We start from the raw sequence: 22,683 nt of genomic DNA, 5'->3' as shown, positions 1-22,683 counted from the left end.
GTATATATTCTGATGTATAGTGTGGACCCAAATGGCCGTGCAGGTATTTCATTGTTTTAAATCTTTTTATCTTTTATTCTGTGCTTATCAGTTGATTTATTTTTTATCATTTTGAACAAAGCATTTTCAGTTTGGTTGTAATAGTCCTGTATTTAGATGTATGTTCTAAGTTGTCTGGCTGCCAGGCCTATAAACCAGCACCATTGCATTACAACAAGCGGTTTACAATTGGATGGTGTACTCATGATCATTTTTGGAACATTACAGTGGTAATTTAGAGTAATCATTTTCACAAGATTACACTGGTAACTTACAGCGATGATTTTGGTAAGATTACACTGGTAACATACAGTGATGATTTTGGTAAGATTACACTGGTAACATACAGTGATGATTTTGGTAAGATTACACTGGTAACTGGTAACATACAGTGAGGATTTTGGTAAGATTACACTGGTAACATACAGTGATGATTTTGGTAAGATTACACTGGTAACATACAGCGATGATTTTGGTAAGATTACACTGGTAACATACAGTGATGATTTTGGTAAGATTACACTGGTAACTTACAGTGATGATTTTGGTAAGATTACACTGGTAACATACAGCGATGATTTTGGTAAGATTACACTGGTAACATACAGCGATGATTTTGGTAAGATTACACTGGTAACTTACAGCGATGATTTTGGTAAGATTACTCTGGTAACTTACAGTGAGGATTTTGGTAAGATTACACTGGTAACTTACAGCGATGATTTTGGTAAGTCTTAACTTTAGATGTGTTAAAAAAATGTTATCGCAGGAGATGTGTAAATCCAGCCTAATCGTAGGTGTTATTCAGGGGAGACAACACCATTCCAGTTTGATGATAAATAGAAAGATGCTTAGATTTTGTTATGATACACGTAAAAATGTACTCAATGTTGATTTGAAATAATTTTCTTGGAACCTTACTTTTAAAAGTTCTCCTGTTTGTGAATTTATGAACTTGTCAACTGAACAGAAATCGGAGATCAAATAGCTTTTGAGATCATTGATTCTAGTACTGTTTCAACTTTGCAATTTATTCATAAATATTACACATGTATCTGTTATGGAAAATGAAAGGTTTCCCTGAATACAACAAATCAAAAATAAGTGAGGATTAATTACGGTATACAGTACTTTGATATATAAAATGTATATAAAGTAAATGTGTAAAATTTATCTATTGTAAATCCACTGTAGTTTCTCAATATACCAGTGCTATATAGATATATTTGCTAGAACTATATATATATATATATATATTTTATGCTAGAACTATATCTATTTCTGTGCTAGAACTATATATATATATTTCAGTGCTAGAACAGTATATATATACAATGTATATATATATATCTGTACTAGAACTATATATATTTCTGTGATAGAACTATATATATATATCTGTGCTAGAACTATATATATATATCTGTGCTAGAACTATATTTATATATCTGTGCTAGAACATATATATATGTGCTATAACAATATATATATATACCAGTGCTTGACCATGAAAATTGAAATGAGAATAACTAAAGGAGATTTCATAACCAGATGACTTCAAATAACAGAGCTTGGTCATAGTAATTGTTTTGAAATAATTACAATTTTGTTTCTGTAAGACAAGAGATTTCATATTAATGAAATTATTGATAAAACTCAATTATTAAATTGGGATGTCTTTTTTTCCTCATCTTCCATGATGATGCGGTAATTTATTAAAGTTTTGGCAACAAAATTTCATTTCTGGATTCTTAATGAATTTAATCATATAGGACCATTATTGTGTAGTTTTAGAGTAAACATATTTATATATGTTGATAGAATCTAAGTTCTGATACTACCAATAGTAAGGAGATAGCATTGATGTATACCACAGTTTTCTTTGATGAATGTAAAGCATTTCATTTACATCCAAAAGGTAGATTCAATAAAATGATAGAAATGTTTCCTTAACTTTGTGTTTTCTGATGTTTTACAATTTTTAGGTCATCTGACCGGAAGGGTCGAGATGACCTATAGCCATCGTGCATCGTCCGTAAACTTTTCATTCAAAAAACTTACTTACAAAGTTTGTTCAAAGTAATGACCTTGACCCACTTTCAAGGTCACAGGGGTCAAATATGTTAAAATATACAAACGACTTCTTCTCAATAAGCAAAAGTCCAAGAGTGCTGATATTGGGCCTGTAGGATGATTGGAGGAAGGACTACCAAGTTTGTTCAAATGAATGACCTTGACCCACTTTCAAGGTCACAGGGGTCAAATATGTTAAAATATACAAATGACTTCTTCTCAATAAGCAAAAGTCCAAGAGTGCTGATATTGGGCCTGTAGGATGATTGGAGGAAGGACTACCAAGTTTGTTCAAATGAATGACCTCGACCCACCTTCAAGGTCACAGGGGTCAAAGATGTTAAAATATACATCCGACTTCTCAATAAGCAAAAGTCCAAGAGTGCTGATATTGGGCCTGTAGGATGCTTGGAGGAAGGGCTACCAAGTTTGTTCAAATGAATGACCGCGACCCATTTTCAAGGACACAGGGGCCAATATGTTGAAATTTTTAAAGAATTTCTTCTCAACAACCAAAACACTCAGAATGCTGATAATAGGTTTGTAGGATGCTGGGATGAAGCGCTACCAAGTTTGTTCAAATGAATGACCTTGACCCACTTTCAAGGTCACAGTGTCAAAAATATTAAAACATACAAACAACTTCTTCTCCATAAGCAAAAGTCCAAGAGTGCTGATAATGGACCTGTAGGATGCTGGGATGACATGCTACCAAATTTGATCAAATGAATGACCTTGACCCACTTTCAAGGTCACAGGGGTTAAATATGTTAAAATTTGCAAATGACTTCTCAATAACCAAAATTATTAGAGTGATATTGGGCCTGTAGGATGCTTTGAGGAAGTGTTACCAAATGTGTTCAAGTGAATGACCTTGACCCACTTTCGAGGTCACAGGGGTCAAATATGTTGAAATATACAAATGACTTCTTCTCAATAAGCAAAAGTCCATGAGTGCTGATATTGGGCCTGTAGGATGCTGGGAGGAAGGGCTACCAAGTTTATTCAAATGAATAAAGCCCACTGTTTTAAAAGCAGACTCACTGTTGTTAGAGTTTGGCTTGCTTTTTGTCAGATGACCGTTAAGGCCCATGGGCCTCTTGTTAGAATATTACAACAGCCAAGAGTCACAGTACGTGTCCATGGCAGTTTCAATGATCAGCAGACTGTGCCTGTCAGGATACAGCAACACATGTTTAAACACTAACTGTTAAATTCCTGTAGAGATTTTAAAAAGGGTTTAGTGTGTTGTTGCTTTGTCTTGTAACAGCCAGGGTCATTTAAGAACATGCAAGGTTTGGTTGGTGGAGGAAATCTGCAGTTCCCAGAAAAAAACCAGAACCTGTGGCCAGAACATGGTGACCGCCCCACATATGCCTCAAACCCAAGCAAAATAAATGGAGCTTTATGAGTTAACGCACAGTACCTATGTTAAATGTGACTTCGATGATACTGCTCAGTGTACCTGTCAATTCTCTGAAATTGAAAAGTGCATGAACAACATTTATTATTACAAGATATCTAAATAACTTCAAAATTGTTGGCACCTTTGTGTGTTTGTGAATTGCAAGACATAAATAAATGTTTCATTGTGAAGTGGTGCCTCTGAATGAAGTTTCCTGAGAAACTTCTGAATATTTTATTCATAATTCCTTAGAGCTTATTATCCCCCACCAAATGAAAAGGGCCTAGTGAGCTATAGGGATACTGCATCATCCATTGTCTGTCAACTTTTACTATAACAGATTTTAATCAAATTTTGGTCTGAAGCATCCTTGGGGAAAAAACAATCATGTGTTCTTCGTGGGTCTCGATTTCATGGGGTCAGGCCCAATAGGAAAAATCTATCATATTCTTTTAAATCGATCTTGTTCTTATGTAGGAATGCCTGGATTCTGTCTCATCTGGTGTGAGACATGCTTGGGGAAAAGGGGATCAATTTTGTATGAACAGTGGGTTTTGGTCCATTTCGACAAGAGGGCTTGGGCCAAATAGCAGAGTAAATTATTTAAAATCTTCATCATGTTGGAACTGATGAGATTCTTGATGAAGAGAACCTAATTATTTACAAACAGCTGCATCTACCTCCTTTTGGAGGAGGGTTGAGCCTACTCTGGGGAAATAGATACAAGAATTTTAAATACTTTTCCTTTTGTCAAAATAAATCAATTTTCAGCAAACTACATAGGGTGAGCAAAACAGGCCCTATGGGCCTCTTCTTATAGTAACCATGGAAACAATGATTTCAGTATTTCCACAACATATCTCCAAAGCTGTTCATAAAACTTCATTAATACTTTAATCACAACTTCCATTCCATCCTTCATTTTGACTATTAAATTAAATCATCTTATGAAGTATCCTTGGAATTATTTTGGCAGAGGATCCAAATTACTCTTACGCTGAAAAGATAAATCCATGCCTTTTTAGGGGTGTGAAATTTCCTTGTCTCTCCCTAGGGATTCTCCAGTGCAGACAATGATGTGGCATCACAGTAACAATTTAACAGCGTCACGTCAGTAATTCAATCTTGTCATGATGCAAAGCACTGGAACAACAAAAACTAAAACTAGAAGGGTAAGAGAAAAATAACCATTCACCACCATGTTGGTGAGATAGGAGAAACTTAAGTTGCACACACTCATCAAGCCTCATGTTTGCTAACTTAATCATATTTCCTCTTCAGTTGTGATCCACCAATCTCACCTCCAATTGGGTGAAAGATTCTATTAATCTAGGTCCGTGTTAGTGTAAAAACTACTCCAAACAAATATTAAAGAGCTGGTGTTAAAAAATAACACAACATATAGAGAAATAAATAATCATTTTTATTCCATTCCAGCTAAGAACTTATAACATTAACAAGAAACAGTTTGAGACAGATTTTTCTATCACAATATCACAACAATAAATACAGTTTACCATAATAGAATAGAGAGGATTTCAACAGATCATTACAACAGTTATAGAGCTATCTTAACAGGTACAACATTCAGTTATAATTATCATTATGAGACAGCTATGGATAAGAGTTGTGCCTTGTAAACAAGTCGTGGTGATGTTTGTATATACATTATTAGCAGATATATACAAACATTACCAAAGTTGTGTGCCACAGGAAATTGTATTTATACATATAGATAAATATATACACAAGTTGAACATTAATTTCAGGCCCTATACAGCAGCCTTGACTCGTACACTTAAATGTGATTGTATAATTAGCCTTGATGATGTTACTTCATTGCAGTCCACCTCCACAATTGGTAAGTGCTTCTAATTTTATGCATACTGTAGTTTTAAGAATCATTCAAAATAGTTATTTTTCAAACTCTGACACAGCTCCTCAACCAAAATACAAAAGGTTTTAAAAAATGCCCATAAATTTGTTTGCAATCTGTGCAGAAATTATAAGGATGTATGAAACTCAAGATGCCAAAAATTTTGAAAATCTGGTCATCGTTCCGGTGATATTTTGAAAGGTTAGATAGTCGAAAGTAATCTAAAAATAAATACTGCTTTTCTCATTTTTCTTTTGGTTAATTTTGAGGCAGATATTGTACCAAAATTTTTTGGTATTTAAATGCAGTTGAATGATACTGGGAGAAGAAAAATTAATCTCAAGTTGATAACTAAATTTTCAATTTGACTTGACAGCTGCAAATCTTCAAAACAACTGCAAAAATAAAAAGTTTGGAAAAATTGCTTAATTACTTGATTTGACAATGTTCTGAAGTTGAACTTTTCATGTATTTCAAATCTGTGATTTGTGGGGATAATTCATGTATTTCAAATCTGTGATTTGTGGGGATAATTCATGTAAAATTTTCTTGAATTCTGCCAAAATCTCCCAGAGTTACAGTCAAGAGGAGCACCCTTGCAATGGAAAAAAAATTGAAATTGATGACTCTAAAACGTAACCATAATATCAACTACACTGTCACAAGTTATAGTCCATAAAAAGCCTCTATATAGACTTTTATATTAGACATTGCACTTTCGGCAAAAATATACAATTATCGATAACAAAATTCATCAAAACACAATTATAATTATGCTTCTGGCCAAACTTGAGTTTCATATATACCTTAGTTCGAAAAATGTCATTTAATGAAAGGATGGACAACAGACAAAGCACCAAAGCATAAACTGCACCTTGATCTATCTTGTTCATCAGGCAGACAAAGGGAAAATGTAGAGGTTTATCTCTGAATGAAAAATATATGTTATTGATATTACACAACTAACCATGAATTACCTAGGTAGCATGGACTGTAATACATAGAGTTGTACACATGAATGATCACAGGAATACAGGTTTGGCACAAGTTCAGAGAGTTTAAGATATCTGCTGACAGTATAAAACAATTAAAGAGTTACACACTCTAGGTTTATTTATAAATAAACCCATGCTATGTAATTTTGATTACTCTATTATTACAAAAAATATTTCACTGTTGTGTAAGAAGCCAATCCCCAATTTAAAGGCATTAGTAAGGTGTTGACCTCGTGGCCGACTTACTGCGGCTAAATTGGACAATAAAACGTCTCACAAGTTTTAGGGTATCAGATCAAAACCAGTGCTTACTAAACCAAGATGCTCTCATGTAAAAGTTTCAACCTAAACAAGCTAAGTATCCTAGAGTGAATCAGAAATTTACCTTGAACATATTTTAAGACGGTTTTAAAAGATCACATTTTTCGGTGATTTGGTACCAATTTACAGGAGCACAAGGCAGATCACCTGGTACTAGTGTATATAATATGATGGGTAAATGCTCCAGAAACCAGATATACCGACATAAATGAGATACTTTGGATCCAACTGTTAGATTGTTGATGAGCCAAAGATTTAAATTAAAATCACAAATATAAAATGATTTAGAAACAAAACATGACTTGTTGAAATTTAATCTAAAATATCATTACTACACTTGAATGTTCATATCCACATTGTTCAGCCTTAGACTCAAGACCAGTGAATATATGTGCTCTTGAACAAAATATAGAAATGTGTTGGTCAATTTCAAACTAAGTTTGGTTGTAATCTCCTGATTTGCCATTTTGAGAAGTATTACTTCTATCAAAAGTCATAAAAGCCAGTGACAGTTTTTAATGAGCCCACACACAAAACATATATGTTTATACCACATGGTAAATAGAGGCTGATGATGAGACAAAAATGTCTGCAAAAATGTCACAATGTCATTTGTAGTTTGCTTTGTACAAGGTGTGTATATTAATGAGATAGATCATTATTTACTGTGCATGGCTCATTCTAAATGGGAAAAGATGAATCTATAATAAACAGTCTGAAATGCTCAATATATCATCATCACATATCTTACATAGAAAGTTTACTGCAGTGTTGTAATACAGTTAATTACAACACTCTTTTGATAATATCAATAGCTTAGTGGAGTTAAAACCTTATTTTTCATGTAAACCTAACTACAACGCTAAGCAAAATCCTGGCTCTTTATAGAACTCTCAGCACTTTTCATTGCTGTGTCAGAAATAAATTAATTTTCAAACAAGTGTTCAAAAAATTATAAATGAAATGAAAGTGTTTTGTCAGCATTGTGATGTCATTATTGAGGGTTAGTTTTATCAATATATAAAATATGCCCTCATGTGAATAAAAATACAAATAAAAAGGGATATAAGAAAAAGGCTTGTGATAAATGTTTTTAAAAAATGTTTTGAAGATATAGTTAATATCAACTGATAAGGAAAAAACAAAAGATATGATATTTAACAGAAAACCTTGTTGAGAAAATCTGTATACTGATGTGTGCATCTAATTTAGTATTTACAGTTAAATTATGATACCTAAATTCCAATTAATAACATGCAAATGTGTTTGTCCTTTTCTGTACCATAACATATAGTTGTGAAGTTTTGTAAATTTCGAGTTATGTTGCACAGTCGAATTTTAGAATAACTTAGCTGATAGTGAAGATATCACATATTTACAAATGATATTTTATTATAACAAAAAACAACACAGAGTAAATACACATCAGCAGAAATAGGTGATGACAAATATGACCAGGTTTCCAATTTCCACCTGCACCAGTCAGCACTCAGTGTCCTCTAGGCCAAATCCCCGACATTTTAGCATAGTTTGATGTCAGACCAACATAAGCTGCCAGAAGATTGATTGTTCCAGGTGAGTCAACGATCATCCATAAGTCATCTCTCTTGTGTTTAGCCTCTTGTGTACATGACATATGAACAAACTTTGACCCTTGCCATAAAATCTAAAAACACAAGATGAAGGAGTTGCACTTTGTCACATCAAAGAGCAAATCTTGGTCTTTTTATAGGTTTTTGTCTCTGGTTTGTTTGGTATCACATTAGATCCATACTGGAATAAAGCAAGAAAAACATTTAGTTCACTTCAAATATTTTAATCATACAACAATTAGACTTGGAATTGTTCACCTGTGTAAAATGTATCAATCTTTGTATACTTGGATAGAAAAGTCTGCGCCATAATTGGTTACCAATGTTATCATTCTAAATTTTGTTAATTTTTGTTTTTCCTTTTGAATGTAAGAATATTGTAAAAAAAGTTCAAACTGGATTCAATGTGATAGAAGCTTTCTACATATATTTCATTTTTTTCTCTGTATTGCTAGAATATCAATTCTTTGCTAACTAACCCTTTTTGGCTGGGCATTTGTGCTGTTTTTGCGCACTCCTCCATTTTGTGTTTTCTGTTCTGGACTGGAGTTGTTGGCTGGTGCAGGTTTTTGTTCTGTAAATGACAAAAAAAAGTTATAATTTAAGCGTGAGCTCATGTTTATAACAAGTATCACATCAAGGAAAAACAAACAAACCTGTGACATTATAATGGTATGTATTTCAAACATATTTAGTATCAATAAGATTTGAACATAAAAAGGGCCTTTGGAGAAGTAAAGCATTCTATAATGTCAATGGAGAATTGATTTCATATTTATTTATTTACCATTGAATTTTACCGACAACTGAAAATAATTGTGTGATAAATTCGATAGATCAAGGCTGAATGGAACGATGCATGAAAGTGATTCTGTGTCACCACTAGAATCTGAAAAGTTCAAATAATTATGTAACATAAAATCACTTTCATTTACAGTATAAATGTATTTTCATCATCAAAAGAAGTTACTGTAATTGATTTCATCTTTTGGAACTAAAGTTTTTTCTCTTGTTGAATGCTGCATTGTTGTGAAATTGTAAGGAGTTCTAACTTGTAATTTAACAAAATATCAAATGTCCAAGTACAAATGCAGGACAGTAAATAAAAGAAGCGTCTTTCTGGTTGTTTGTTCATTTTCATTTCACTAGTACTTATTATCAAGGACCAACTTATCATTCCATTCCAACTTCTAATTTCATAATGAACTTACTGTTTCATAACACTACCAGAAAGCCACTTTTTTTAAACCAAAAAGAGATATTCCAACATTTGAATTTTATTTTGCTTCTTGTCACAATAGATACTACACATAATTAAGTGAATGGATCAAAAGTCTTCTGTGTACAGGAAGTTTATTTTTTGTGAAGAAGCAGAAATAATATTGTTCAAAAGTTTAGATCATTACTTCTTTCATAAGGCAATAGAAGCAAACTGGACTAAAATGTTCACAAAAGTGATGTATTTCACTACAACTGACTGGTCAATGCATCAATAAATGATAAAGGATTGGGCCATAACTTCCTCAATTAAGGTAATGTTGTTTCATAATCAATTTAACTGAAATAAGAAATACTCTTGTATTTTGGTCGATACATAGAGAAAAATATATTTACGTTACAGCATACAATGTGCAATATATTTCTATCTAATTAACTTCTTGAAGTTTGATGGCAGAATGACTTCAAGAAAGAATAAGTAAATAATTCTACCACTATAAAAATGTAATGATACTTAGTCAGTTGATATTTCTGTGTCCAGTTCCTTATCAGTTAGATATGTTATTCAATCATAGTATGATCACATGGCCTATGTTTATTTCAACACTTTAAACCAATGTCATGATTTAGTTTCTGAACATTTCACTAGTATTTCCACGAATACATTTTAATAGCTGAACTTAAAAAAAAAAAAAGTTTCCAAAGAAATATTAATCAACACTTTAGTTGTACATTTGTTTTGGAAACACAATGTTAAATATGGAGTAATTTCAAAAACCCTCAGAGGCTATAACTCAATGAAATTGGTGTTAATATTTAAATGCTATAATTTATAATTTAAATGTTATAATTCAGGAATGAGTTTAATATTTTCTCAAAGAAGGTTTAAAATACTTTTGTGCTGAGTTACATGTCATTATCCATCAAATCAAAGGTGGGATTTCAAAATGGCCTAAGAGCAAATACAACAGTTTGTATGTGCTCTTAGTAGCCTCTGTAGTCCTACGTTTACAAATGGGCAAAGTCCAAATATGTACATGCACAAGAATATGGTGCTCTTATGTGCCAAAAATGAAATAAAACGTATGAGAAAACTAAACATGAACATGCTGATAATAACATATTAGATATCACATATGCAAAGCAAGAAGTCGCATTGGGAACAGGAGATAAAAATCTGATCGATTTTAAGAAAGAACATGTTCTTTTATATTAGGCAAATTTTCTAAAGGTAAAAAATACAGTTTCCTATTGGAGTCCATTCATAATCATGTGCTAAAAAAACTCATCAAACAGTATAAATAATCTGTTTTGGATTTAAGTATTTTAAAGTAAACTAAAAATGTTTACACTTGTTTCATTAGTACAAAGGGACTGTCACACTAATAACTCACTAAAGTGATATTTCAATTTTCAAAATGGCCGTCATGTTCCCTGGTAACCAAAAAAATTAAATGTTCTTACTGAATCAATATAATAACAAGAATGCTAAATGACAGATTTAAGTTGGGTTACACATTAATTGGAATCCAATAAGGCTTCTTCCTCCCAGGATCTGATTGGCCATGTCAGTGTTAATCTACATTGTACAGTAATGTAGTTCTAAATTTCCAAGTCGACTATATCTGATGCCTTGAAGATGACGGTTGGTAGCAAAGTCTACATTACTTGAGGTTTGTCTTAAACCTTTTGACTTTTGGACGCAAAGTGTTACTGGTTTCCGAATGCATATAGTATCTTAAATAGTACAGGATATTAGCTACATGGGCACATACTCCCATGGTTCTCTGTCCAGTAGGACACTGGCAATAATAATCCTTTATTGGATTAATGGCATCAGTGCTGTCAAGTTGGATCCAAATAGTGCGTTTTTACACTGCTCTTATGCCTAGAGTGGATCTCACATCATATAATATTTACCACTCCATGGTATTTCCACTACATACCTTAACAACTGTGCAATATCACTCCATAACTGCCAACTGGCATATGAATTTAACAGTAATGGAAATGGATTAATAATAATACCTTTTGTAGATGACAATTGAATTAAACACTGAAATATGTATTATCCATCATCACTGAAGTGCTAACTTATGTAGCCAGCTGCCAATGATATTTGGTATGTGCTACATGAAATTATCCAAAGGTATTCTATATCTAACTTTGGAAAGTCACAATTATCCACAGTAGCATCTAGTTTGACAAATAGTGACTTGGACCTTCTGGAAAGATCAGTCTCATTTTTCACATGCTGAGCTAACCTGTGAACACTAAGGGGCACTATCATTTTGCCAGCCATCGCTGTATCCTTTGGGTCTCGTTCTTGTGTTCTAACATATATGGATCCTCAAATTCCCTTGAAACAGGCTGCTACTATTCTAATGAGTGCCTCGATGGCATCAATGAAGTAGTTGGAGGCAAGCTGTGTTTTCAAAAACAATCATTACTTGAATTGTCTATGATATGACTCCACTACCCATCTGGATTTAGTTACGAAGCTATCAAGAGTAGCTTGTTGGTCATCATTTTTACAGCTATAAGATCAGACCAAATATTTGATGTCAAATCATGTGATTCCAAATCTGGCAAAACATCCCTAAACCCTTGATTTACAATGACGTTGTCATCTTTCTCCAGCCAGGAGAGACTATCAATGATGGTATTTGTAATCTTCGCATCATTAGCACTCCCAGGAGAAAGTCCTAATGTGTCCAGAATGTAACCATCAGGCAGGGCTATGCTCATGAACTTCAAATAGTTCCACTTCTTCTGGCCATGGTGGGAGATTCTCTGGAACTTGTGGAAAGAACTCTTAAAAATAAAGATATATGTACCGTCAAGTATGAGTCTCCCGCTGGCCAAGAAATGCTGCTGAGAATAGTGTTGTGCTCCAGGAGAGGAGAAACGCAGAGTAAAAGAAGACTCCCGCGTTAATAACATATGTGATATCTGTAAAATATCATTGATGATTTCCTTTGATCTAGATGGTAGCTGGGAAGTCAACATTTTTTTTTTCATCAGTGCCGATTTTAAAGTTTAAGATATTTCCCAATGAGATGATGTGAACAAATACGTGAAGACCAAGGACACCACAACTTGTGATGAAAGATGAGTTGGTGTTTTGTGTGCTTAGGTAATATGGTCGAGTTTTAATTGAAACTTTTTATACAAAGTGTGCATTTTGCTTGGGAAGACTGGCGATACAGTAGATCCTTTATGGATAATAGTGGAATGTTTCATAATCATCATCAACACCAACATTTTAACTTACTTAGCACACATACCAATCTCTTGATCATCAGTTAAGTTATTGCCATCTGCTTTTAAAACATCTCATATTTTTAGCAGGTTTCTTGATTTTAATGTCTCTCCTAAAGATAATTTTACAACCCATACCTACACATCTACCTCTCATTGTAAGAATGGTACTGTGTTAGACGTTTAAAGTCTCTGTCTTAGTAAACAAGAGTACCGCAAAGCGGAACAAAATACACCTGTGAATATCCAAAACAGCAAAGGGGCATAACTCTTGTTCAAAACGTCTAATCAAAACCCTGTTCATGAAAAAACGATTTCATATCATGGTGATTAAGCCTACCAAGTTTCATGAAGATTGGCTGAAAAATGGAGATCTGCGGACAAGATTTCTATAGTGAAATAAACAAAGGGGCATAACTCTTATTCAAATCGTCTAATCAAAACCTCATTCAGGAAAACACAATTTCATATCATGGTGATTAAGCCTACAAAGTTTCATAAAGTTAGGCTGAAAAATTCTATAGTGAAATAAACAAAGGGCCATAACTCTTGATCACCAAATCAAAACCCCATTCAGGAAAACACAACTTCATATCATGGTGATTAAGCCTACCAAGTTTCATAAAGTTAGGCTGAAAAATGTAGGAGATCTCTGGACAAATAAAAGTTTACGACGGATGACGGACGGACAGACAGCGCCATACCATAATACTTCCTTCTTTGGATGGGCGTATAAAAATGTATAATGTCAAAAGAACAATTGATGATATTGGGGTATATGAAATAATATTCATATTTCCACTAAACCCGGACTCAATGAACCTACCAAAGTTTACTCAAGTCATTTTTCAATGTACTCTTCAGTTGGTGTATGAATACATGTTGTTTTTCAAATATGACCTTTTTACTGTCATTAACCTGAAATTGCTCAGTCATTCTAGGACATATCAGCATAACAAGTATGCATGCTAGGGATTGTTATATGGAAAGGCACACGTGTACATGAAGGTTTGGAGTGTAACAAGATGGTCTCCTATGTCCAATATCATTCAACAAGTTATTGGGGAGATACACGCCAAAGCCAAAAGTCAACACTATGCACAAATGGTGAAGTATCGATCTTCAGGCTCATTTAGAGTAAGAGATTAAGCTATTTATATGCTTAATAATTTTGAATGGACTGAACAATGAAGACACTCAAAATGCCATTTGTTTACAAAAATTTGATGTTTTTCTCACAAAATGCTTAAAAAATCAACAATTTCAGTAATATACTTACTGTTTTAGTATTTTGGTATTTTGTTAACTTTTCAAACTATTTTGTTAAAATAATTAAGTATTTTCTGTTTTAGTTGATTAAACAGTACATCATCGATTAATTTGGATTAAATGTAAAGCCAAGGATACCAATTTTGATGGCACAAAGCAATGTATTGGTGGGTGGTCTCAAAGGGTGAAAAAACTTTCGACCAACCTCTATGGGAAATCAGCATTGCTGAAATGCCACCTTTTAGAAATTACAACGAAACAATCATAAATATTTTATAATTTTCCAGATGCTTTTCCCAAAAGTGCATGTGATTTCTTGTTTATGTCTTAGTGAGGGAATATGTGTGCATGTGATTTCTTGTTTATGTCTTAGTGAGGGAATATGTGTGCATGTGATTTCTTGTTTATGTTTTAGTGAGGGAATATGTGTGCATGTGCATGTTTAATAGTTTCTATATATATCTTTTCATCAGAATACCAGGAGAGGATCAATGGCTATTGAGTGTCCAGTTAAAACGACATCAGTGACATTGGTTCATTAGTGAAATGAAAATATGGCATCACAGCACAAAATACCTTTCATAGGATAATTCTGTTTCATAGTGCTGTAGTAGACAGGAAAAATGTTTCAATTACATTTTCATGCGGTAGAAAAATTCAAAACAAATACATGTGCGAAAATTTTCTCATATAATCATCATTCTGCCCATCACATTACATATACTCTTATAAAGAAATTTATTGAAGAATAATATCATTATCATTACACAGATCTATGAATGTAAGTAATTTGAGTTTCTAATCACTAATTCTGGAATGATTTAGGATTATTTTCTGTTTACAATAACTTAAATGTAACACTGACTTTTTCATTACAAACACAATGTGCTACAGTCAATATATTAGGTATGAGAACTGTACATGAAGCAACATGTACACTCAGGGACAACACAAAAACAGAATACAACAAAGAACAAAACAAGACTTGAAGTTATTGATAGAAGATAGCAAAATCATTAATTCTTGTGGGCATCAAATTCATTTTCGTTAAATTTTTGATTACTTTTAATTCATGAATTGAAATGTCTACAAAATGATAAAAACATTGACACAAATTTTCGTACTAGAAGATCTCATCAGCATTAAGATTCATCCACCAAATCAGGTGTCAATGAAACCGTTTATTTAAAAAAAACCCACAGAATTAGAGTACCACATAAATACATGATATTACAGTAACATCTAACAAAAATAATCTAATAAAATAAAGTTCCATTTGTAGGAAACAACTGATTTTGAAATTTTTTTGGAGCCATCATTACAAAGGTATAATCTGAGAGAAATCCATTTCATATTTTTTTTCACACACATGAAAATCTACCTCAGCTTTCTGGTGAATTATCATTCACACAATGGAACAACAATCCTTTTAAGGGGCAAAAGATTCCCAATTTAAAATCTACATTATAAATAAAGCAAGTAGTCATTGCAGCCTTGGTAGATTTCCATTTATACTAGCTCATATCATATGTAGCAGTCTTATGTGAATTGAAAAACAGAAACTGATCTCTAACCATGATTTCCCTGCTTTCCTTCTGCCATCTTACGTTCATGTTCATCAGCCATTTTCTGCCAGTTGTCTCTATTATTCATTACACCTTTGTACAGTGGATCCAGTTTCTTATTCATCTCCGCAAACATCTGTAAGGAGTTTTACACATTTACAAACAATAACTAAAAAGGGACAAAATTGAAAAAGAACACAAAAAGATGTCATCTTACTATTTCTGTAAGATTAACAGAACTTACCATGAATAGAAGATTTGTCATAAAAACAATCAAAGCAAAAGGACTTGTCTCTGACTTCAGAGTCCCTGTTATGTTCTCTATATATCATAATAACGAACCACCTCTTAAAATTGATGTTTTAACAAACACATATGTACAGAAGTCAATAACAGATTGTTAAGACCATGGATATTCATGAAGTCCAAGGACGTACTGAAGATTTGGTTGTATTCCCATCAAATTAACACAGATGACGTTATTTTTATCATTTTATAACAACCCAGAGATAACAATTTTAAATAGGTTTTAGAACCAGCCATAATAACAATACATTGTATTGTCATCAAGAGCCCAGACTGGTCTTCAAAGTGAGACTACAGAGAGTTTCTGTGAACAGATTATCTATAGTTAAAATGTATCATTTTGATATGCATGTAATACATCACATGTATACAATAAGCTTATTTGATACATGTATACCGATCATAATACACTACAATGATAAATTTGAGACAGCAATTTACTTTCTTTTGCTCAAAGTGATGACAAAGAGCATTTACTGGGTGAATTTTTGTTTTTTCATAACAAAACCCTTCGACTGATACTCATTGCACATTATTTTTTAAAGAGGATGTCCAATGAAAACTGACAGCTAGAGAGATGACAGGAGTGATAGATTGACAGAGAGACAGGACGAACATGATAGTTTTTGTTTATGTGAAGGAGAAGGGAAAATATACATGTTTATTCCACATCAATGTATAAATCCTAATACAGAATGACCATGCTCCCTTATGATTTGTAAAATAAAACACACAATCATTCTCTATTAATAAAATCACATTAATCACACAGATCACTACCATACCATCACCAAAAACTAAATCTTCTTATGACTAAAAATCATATTTTAGGAAAGCCTGATAAAGTAAATCTAAAAATGTCTTTAGAGACAACCCAGCCAGACATGCCAAAATGAAAAGTGAAAAGTAAACTCAAGATATACAATTCAGGCAATGGCATCATAGTCAGTGATTTAAAACCTCACATCTATTTTCCATTTACAAAATAATCGACAGGTTAAAAAAAAATCACAACACTGAACTATGTCAAGGTCATAAGGCTAACCTACTTTTAATAAAATAAGTGAAAAAATTTAGAGAGGTGGCCTCAAATTTAGGTGATATAACAGCAAATTCTCAGTGATGATCACCAACTGATCCAGCAATGAAAATTCCTAACTTAACTTGACCTGAACAAATATAAGACCCTTTATACTCTTGCTATGACCTTGATGTTCAGGATTGATGTGGCACCTGATATATCTTGCCATCTTGCATGTTGATAGATTAGGGATTGTAGTGTACTAACAAGACTCAATCCAAAAATTTTCACCATATGTTTTTTGTACTTTTCACTCTCCAAATATTGTCACCTGTATACAATTTTCTATGATAAAAACATTGCTTATCACACAAAAATAATTTCTTACAGTGAACTAAGTTCCACTTAATGTCACATCTTACAATACACGATCCTCTCAATATCACAATTTACATTTGTCTTACTCAATGTCATATTTGACATCATGTGTTCCTGTTAATGTCACACTACAGGTGGTGGTGGGGTGGTGCTGCATCATTACTCCAGTACCAACATTACATAATGGAAATACTTTTGAGAATTGTAATAACACCCAGTCACCAAGTCTGTTTAAAAAGTAGAGAAGATAAAAGGCCATGGTTACAAAGCCTTAAGTATCCTTAAGGAAGTGTAAGTGATTAAATATAAAATGAATTCCAAAATAATATCTAGTACTTAAGTGTTCTTATACACTTTGTTATCTGTAGGTGTACTTAGACATGCCTATTTTCATGACATTTTGAATAAATTTCATCTATTGACTACTTTTTGATGGCATGATTTGGTTAAAACTTTGAACAATTTCAACGTTTTCTGGGTGCAAGGTAGTCTCTTGAGTATATCTCCGTAAATCTAGGGTGTATTTCAGCTGAATTCTGCATGAATTATCACCACATATCATCACTTCAAAATATCTTAATTCCAACTTGGAGATCCATTTTTCCAGATTTTCAGGTCCCAAAAAAAAATATTTCAGCTTGTTTCTTGATCTCTGAAAAAGCTGGCTATTTGGGTAAAATTGCGAAAAATAAAGCAGACCCCCTCTTTTTTAATCAAGAAATGTGTCCTAAAATTTTCTCTTTCCAAACATAATTTTTTTTAAAAAAGTTAAATGCTAGAAGATGTTCAAATAAAGGAATTAAGTCATCTTGGAACATTAAAATATCTTTTATTTTTTCTTAACATCCCAGTATCATGTAATTTTATCTTGTAATGAGAGATGAATTTTTACTTTGAAAAAGGTTGCCATGAAAACAAGAATTATTTGCGGTTTACATTATTCTGACGCCTGTACCGGAAAAAAGTTTAAAACTGGAATTCTCATAGGAATACATCCTTAAGTTTATATCAAAGAAATCAAATTGAAGAAATGGCATCCCTATAATATTTGAGGAATATGCCTACTTACAGACAGTAAGTGCATATTGTTAAGTAACAATAAACAGAAAATCCCAGTAATACTTTCACTAACAGTCAGGGTAGTCCTTATGCTACTGCATTCCAAGAAAATTACACAAATGACATGGCCAACAAGCAAAGAATGCTCCAAGAAAGAAAATATTTAAAAAGCAATGTTAGAAATCCAGACATAATGAGTTTTGATTACTGTGAAAAACTGAAAGCAGGATTTTAAAAACAGGTCAAAGGTGGCTTTGGTGGAGGTAAAGATTTCAGAGGCTTTGTGATCCTTCAGTGTTCTGGTATATAGCAAATGTAACTTTACATTGATAAACCAGCGTCCTGACTCTCACTTCCTACTCTATCATCCTCTCGTTTCTGTGTATGCCTATCAGGATTGTGGCTTACAGACAATGCAGGTACATAAGACTACTAAATAACATATATGATATTAATAGGAATTCACAACTGAGCAGCTATGTATTAATATCAATTTATTTTGACATGCGTGTAAGATAATTGTCTCTTATCTATGTCAGTAAGATAATTGTCGCCTATCTATGTGTGTAAGATAATTGTCTCCTATCTATGTGTGTAAGATAATTGTCTCCTATCTATGTGTGTAAGATAATTGTCTCCTATCTATGTGTGTAAGATAATTGTCTCCTATCTATGTGTGTAAGATAATTGTCTCCTATCTATGTGTGTAAGATAATTGTCTCTTATCTATGTGTGTAAGATAATTGTCTCCTATATGTGTGTAAGATAATTGTCTCTTATCTATGTGTGTAAGATAATTGTCTCTTATCTATGTGTGTAAGATAATTGTCTCCTATCTATGTGTGTAAGATAATTGTCTCCTATCTATGTCAGTAAGATAATTGTCTCTTATCTATGTGTGTAAGATAATTGTCTCCTATCTATGTGTGTAAGATAATTGTCTCCTATCTATGTGTGTAAGATAATTGTCGCCTATCTATGTGTGTAAGATAATTGTCTCCTATCTATGTCAGTAAGATAATTGTCTCTTATCTATGTGTGTAAGATAATTGTCTCCTATCTATGTGTGTAAGATAATTGTCGCCTATCTATGTGTGTAAGATAATTGTCGCCTATCTATGTGTGTAAGATAATTGTCTCCTATCTATGTGTGTAAGATAATTGTCGCCTATCTATGTGTGTAAGATAATTGTCGCCTATCTATGTGTGTAAGATAATTGTCGCCTATCTATGTGTGTAAGATAATTGTCTCCTATCTATGTGTGTAAGATAATTGTCGCCTATCTATGTGTGTAAGATAATTGTCGCCTATCTATGTGTGTAAGATAATTGTCTCCTATCTATGTGTGTAAGATAATTGTCGCCTATCTATGTGTGTAAGATAATTGTCTCCTATCTATGTGTGTAAGATAATTGTCGCCTATCTATGTGTGTAAGATAATTGTCTCCTATCTATGTGTGTAAGATAATTGTCTCCTATCTATGTCAGTAAGATAATTGTCGCCTATCTATGTGTGTAAGATAATTGTCTATGTGTGTAAGATAATTGTCGCCTATCTATGTGTGTAAGATAATTGTCTCCTATCTATGTGTGTAAGATAATTGTCTCCTATCTATGTGTGTAAGATAATTGTCTCCTATCTATGTGTGTAAGATAATTGTCTCCTATCTATGTTTGTAAGATAATTGTCGCCTATCTATGTGTGTAAGATAATTGTCTCCTATCTATGTGTGTAAGATAATTGTCTCCTATCTATGTGTGTAAGATAATTGTCTCCTATCTATGTGTGTAAGATAATTGTCTCCTATCTATGTGTGTAAGATAATTGTCTCTTATCTATGTGTGTAAGATAAATCTCTCTTATCTATACGAGTAAGAAAATTGTCTCCTATCTATGTAAGTAAGATATTTTTTTCCTTTTTATGCGAGTTAGATAACGGTCTCCTGTCCATGTGAGTAAAATAATTGTAAAAAGATAATAAGACCAGGTGTTCCTGAGTAAGTTTCTGACACCTGCCATGTAAATCTTGGTCAATCCAAGTAAGTTTCAATGTTATATTTTCTTATATTCTCTATCATTTTGGCCCAAAAATGGTATTATATGTATATATGGCTGGTAAACAATATCAACACTTCAAATCTTCTGACTTTTTTGTCCATAAAAATCAAGTTGAAAGCCTTTTTATATATAGGGAAAAGATCATGTCCAGAATGATAAGACCAATGCTCTGATAGAAGAAATGTCATTCACAGAATAAGGTCTAGATACTCAAACTGCATGCCAGAATGCCAAGTTCCCATGCTACAATACAAATGTGTACAAGATGACAAGAAATTTTCAAATTACAAAGCTGGTGAAAAAGATGATTCTCGAGACAATATTCAGGATCACTTGATAGTGGAAAAAGCACCATATAATGAACAGCCAACATACATGCTTCTGTAGAGATAATCAAGCTTGGAGAATCTGACAGAAAATAATAAAAAAATAATGACAAGGAGACCTGTAGAGGTGACTTTAGAAGGTGAGGCTAGTGCATTCTGCTTGTCAGCCAAATCCTGCCACTGATTCCGATTGTATACACATCCATTGTACATGGGTCGTAAACCACCCCACAATTCTGAAAACATCTTAACCACAATACCAAACACAGGATTAGTTCAGAGGATTGATATCAGTTCTAGAATTGGTCATATACAATCATTGTAAGACAATATCTATGCCACTTCATTTCATAGTTTACAGTTCTATATGGTCAAATACCTTTCACTGTTTATGTACACATGTATACATAGGTATATAATCTGGATTTGGCAAAATCAAAAGTTAAAAGTTTAATATATACCGTAATGTATTCATCACAAAAAATATGTAGATCACTTTGTTATAGACCTTGCCTGGAAATCATTTTATGCTGCAATGATAGTGATCATCAAACACATTTCTCTACAACCTTACACTGATATTTCACTTAAAATTTTTGAATCCTTACACCATTCAACTAGAATAAGCTTTTCCAACATTTGACAAGGTGGTATACATCTACAGACATATTAGTTTGATATATACAAATGATGATCAGCCTAGCAAATTTTAGTACAACTTTAAATCCATACCTTGTGTGTATGTCTTTTTTATTACCCCTTGTTAAACCATAACTATCTTTACTTAATATCCAAAGATTGAACAATCTTAAAAATTAAGAGAGAAGAAAAAAAACAAACACAAAAATCAAAAGGAAGTTTTCTTTAACTTCAAAAGTGTTTGGTCAATAAGATGGTCTCATTTTTCATTTGTACAACACTAATCAGCTGACCTGAACAAATTTCCAACAAGTGCCTATATAGATATGCTGAAGCAGGGTCAGAACAGTAAACTGTTTTGGCATTACTGCATTCATCGTTGTCAAAATTATGAAGTAGGTAATTACACTGGATAGAGAAATCATTATCTTTTCAAAAATAAACAATAATAAAGTCAATACAGTGTACATACTTTGTAAACAGGAATACAGATGGCATCAATGAAGCCAACTTGCATTTTAGGCAACTCGTCCACCTTCTCTCTGTCCATCATTGCCTGGTGAGATTAAAACATTACACTATCAAATCATGAACAAAACTAAAGAATATACACATCATTAATAATCAATTAATCAGAATTTCAAAAACTGTAAAGAAATTCAAATTATAGGCATATTTCCAATATCAATTCTCAATAATTTATATATGATCAAATCAAACTTCAAGTTTAAAAAATATAAGAAAAGTTATAGCAATTAATTTATACATTTCCTGTAAGTCATCTGGACTGCCTAAAAATTGTGTTTTGTAAAAAAATTAAAAATAACCTGTAAAATAACTCTATTTCAATATTTTCAACAACAATTCATATAAAATGAAACTTACAATTGGTTTTTCACCCAATTTGTCTTTCTCAATATCTCCCTGTTCAAAGAATTCATTGGCCACAAGCTGTGCCACCTCTTTCTGAATTTCCCATGGTTTTGTGATAGCAGCCACATCACAGGCTGTCATCATCATTGCTCTGTTAATCAGAAGTCATATAAGATAATAGAATACATAAGAGTAAATTCTAGTGCTAAATCATTATATAGAATCTTGTATGAGTTTCCTTTTGATATGTGGACTTCAAAATCGAGTCCAAAAATCATCAAAAGCAAGCTAAGATAAAAATTTGTGACAAGTTACTCACATATCAAACAGAAATTCATGTATTATCCTTTTTATCACATGATCAATTTTTCAAGCAAATATGGTAGAAAACAGACATTTCTGAATGA

The 22,683-nt window shown here is 32.7% G+C and overlaps 1 protein-coding gene across 3 annotated transcripts in view; it reads right to left on the bottom strand.

Annotated features, from left to right (window-relative positions):
- Positions 1-7,781: 7,781 nt before the first annotated feature.
- The window catches only part of LOC132558073 (cGMP-specific 3',5'-cyclic phosphodiesterase-like), a 70,264-nt gene continuing 55,362 nt past the window's right edge, over positions 7,782-22,683 (bottom strand). For 2 of the 3 annotated variants that reach the window (XM_060222597.1, XM_060222596.1), the window contains exons 17-21: positions 22,289-22,427; positions 21,876-21,959; positions 15,624-15,750; positions 8,781-8,875; positions 7,782-8,482 (exon numbers count right to left, since the gene is read on the bottom strand). In XM_060222597.1, coding sequence (XP_060078580.1) covers positions 8,408-8,482; positions 8,781-8,875; positions 15,624-15,750; positions 21,876-21,959; positions 22,289-22,427 — 520 coding nt within the window. In that variant the 3' untranslated portion in view covers positions 7,782-8,407. The remainder of the gene's footprint in view (positions 8,483-8,780; positions 8,876-15,623; positions 15,751-21,875; positions 21,960-22,288; positions 22,428-22,683) is intronic. The other variant, XM_060222599.1, reaches the window with a different exon arrangement.

The sequence above is a fragment of the Ylistrum balloti genome, unplaced genomic scaffold, assembly GCF_031769215.1.
Source record: "Ylistrum balloti isolate Yb309-2 unplaced genomic scaffold, AGI_CSIRO_Ybal_v1 Utg370754, whole genome shotgun sequence".
Classification (NCBI taxonomy): Eukaryota; Metazoa; Mollusca; class Bivalvia; order Pectinida; family Pectinidae; genus Ylistrum; species Ylistrum balloti.
This window is presented reverse-complemented; position numbering and strand designations above follow the sequence as displayed.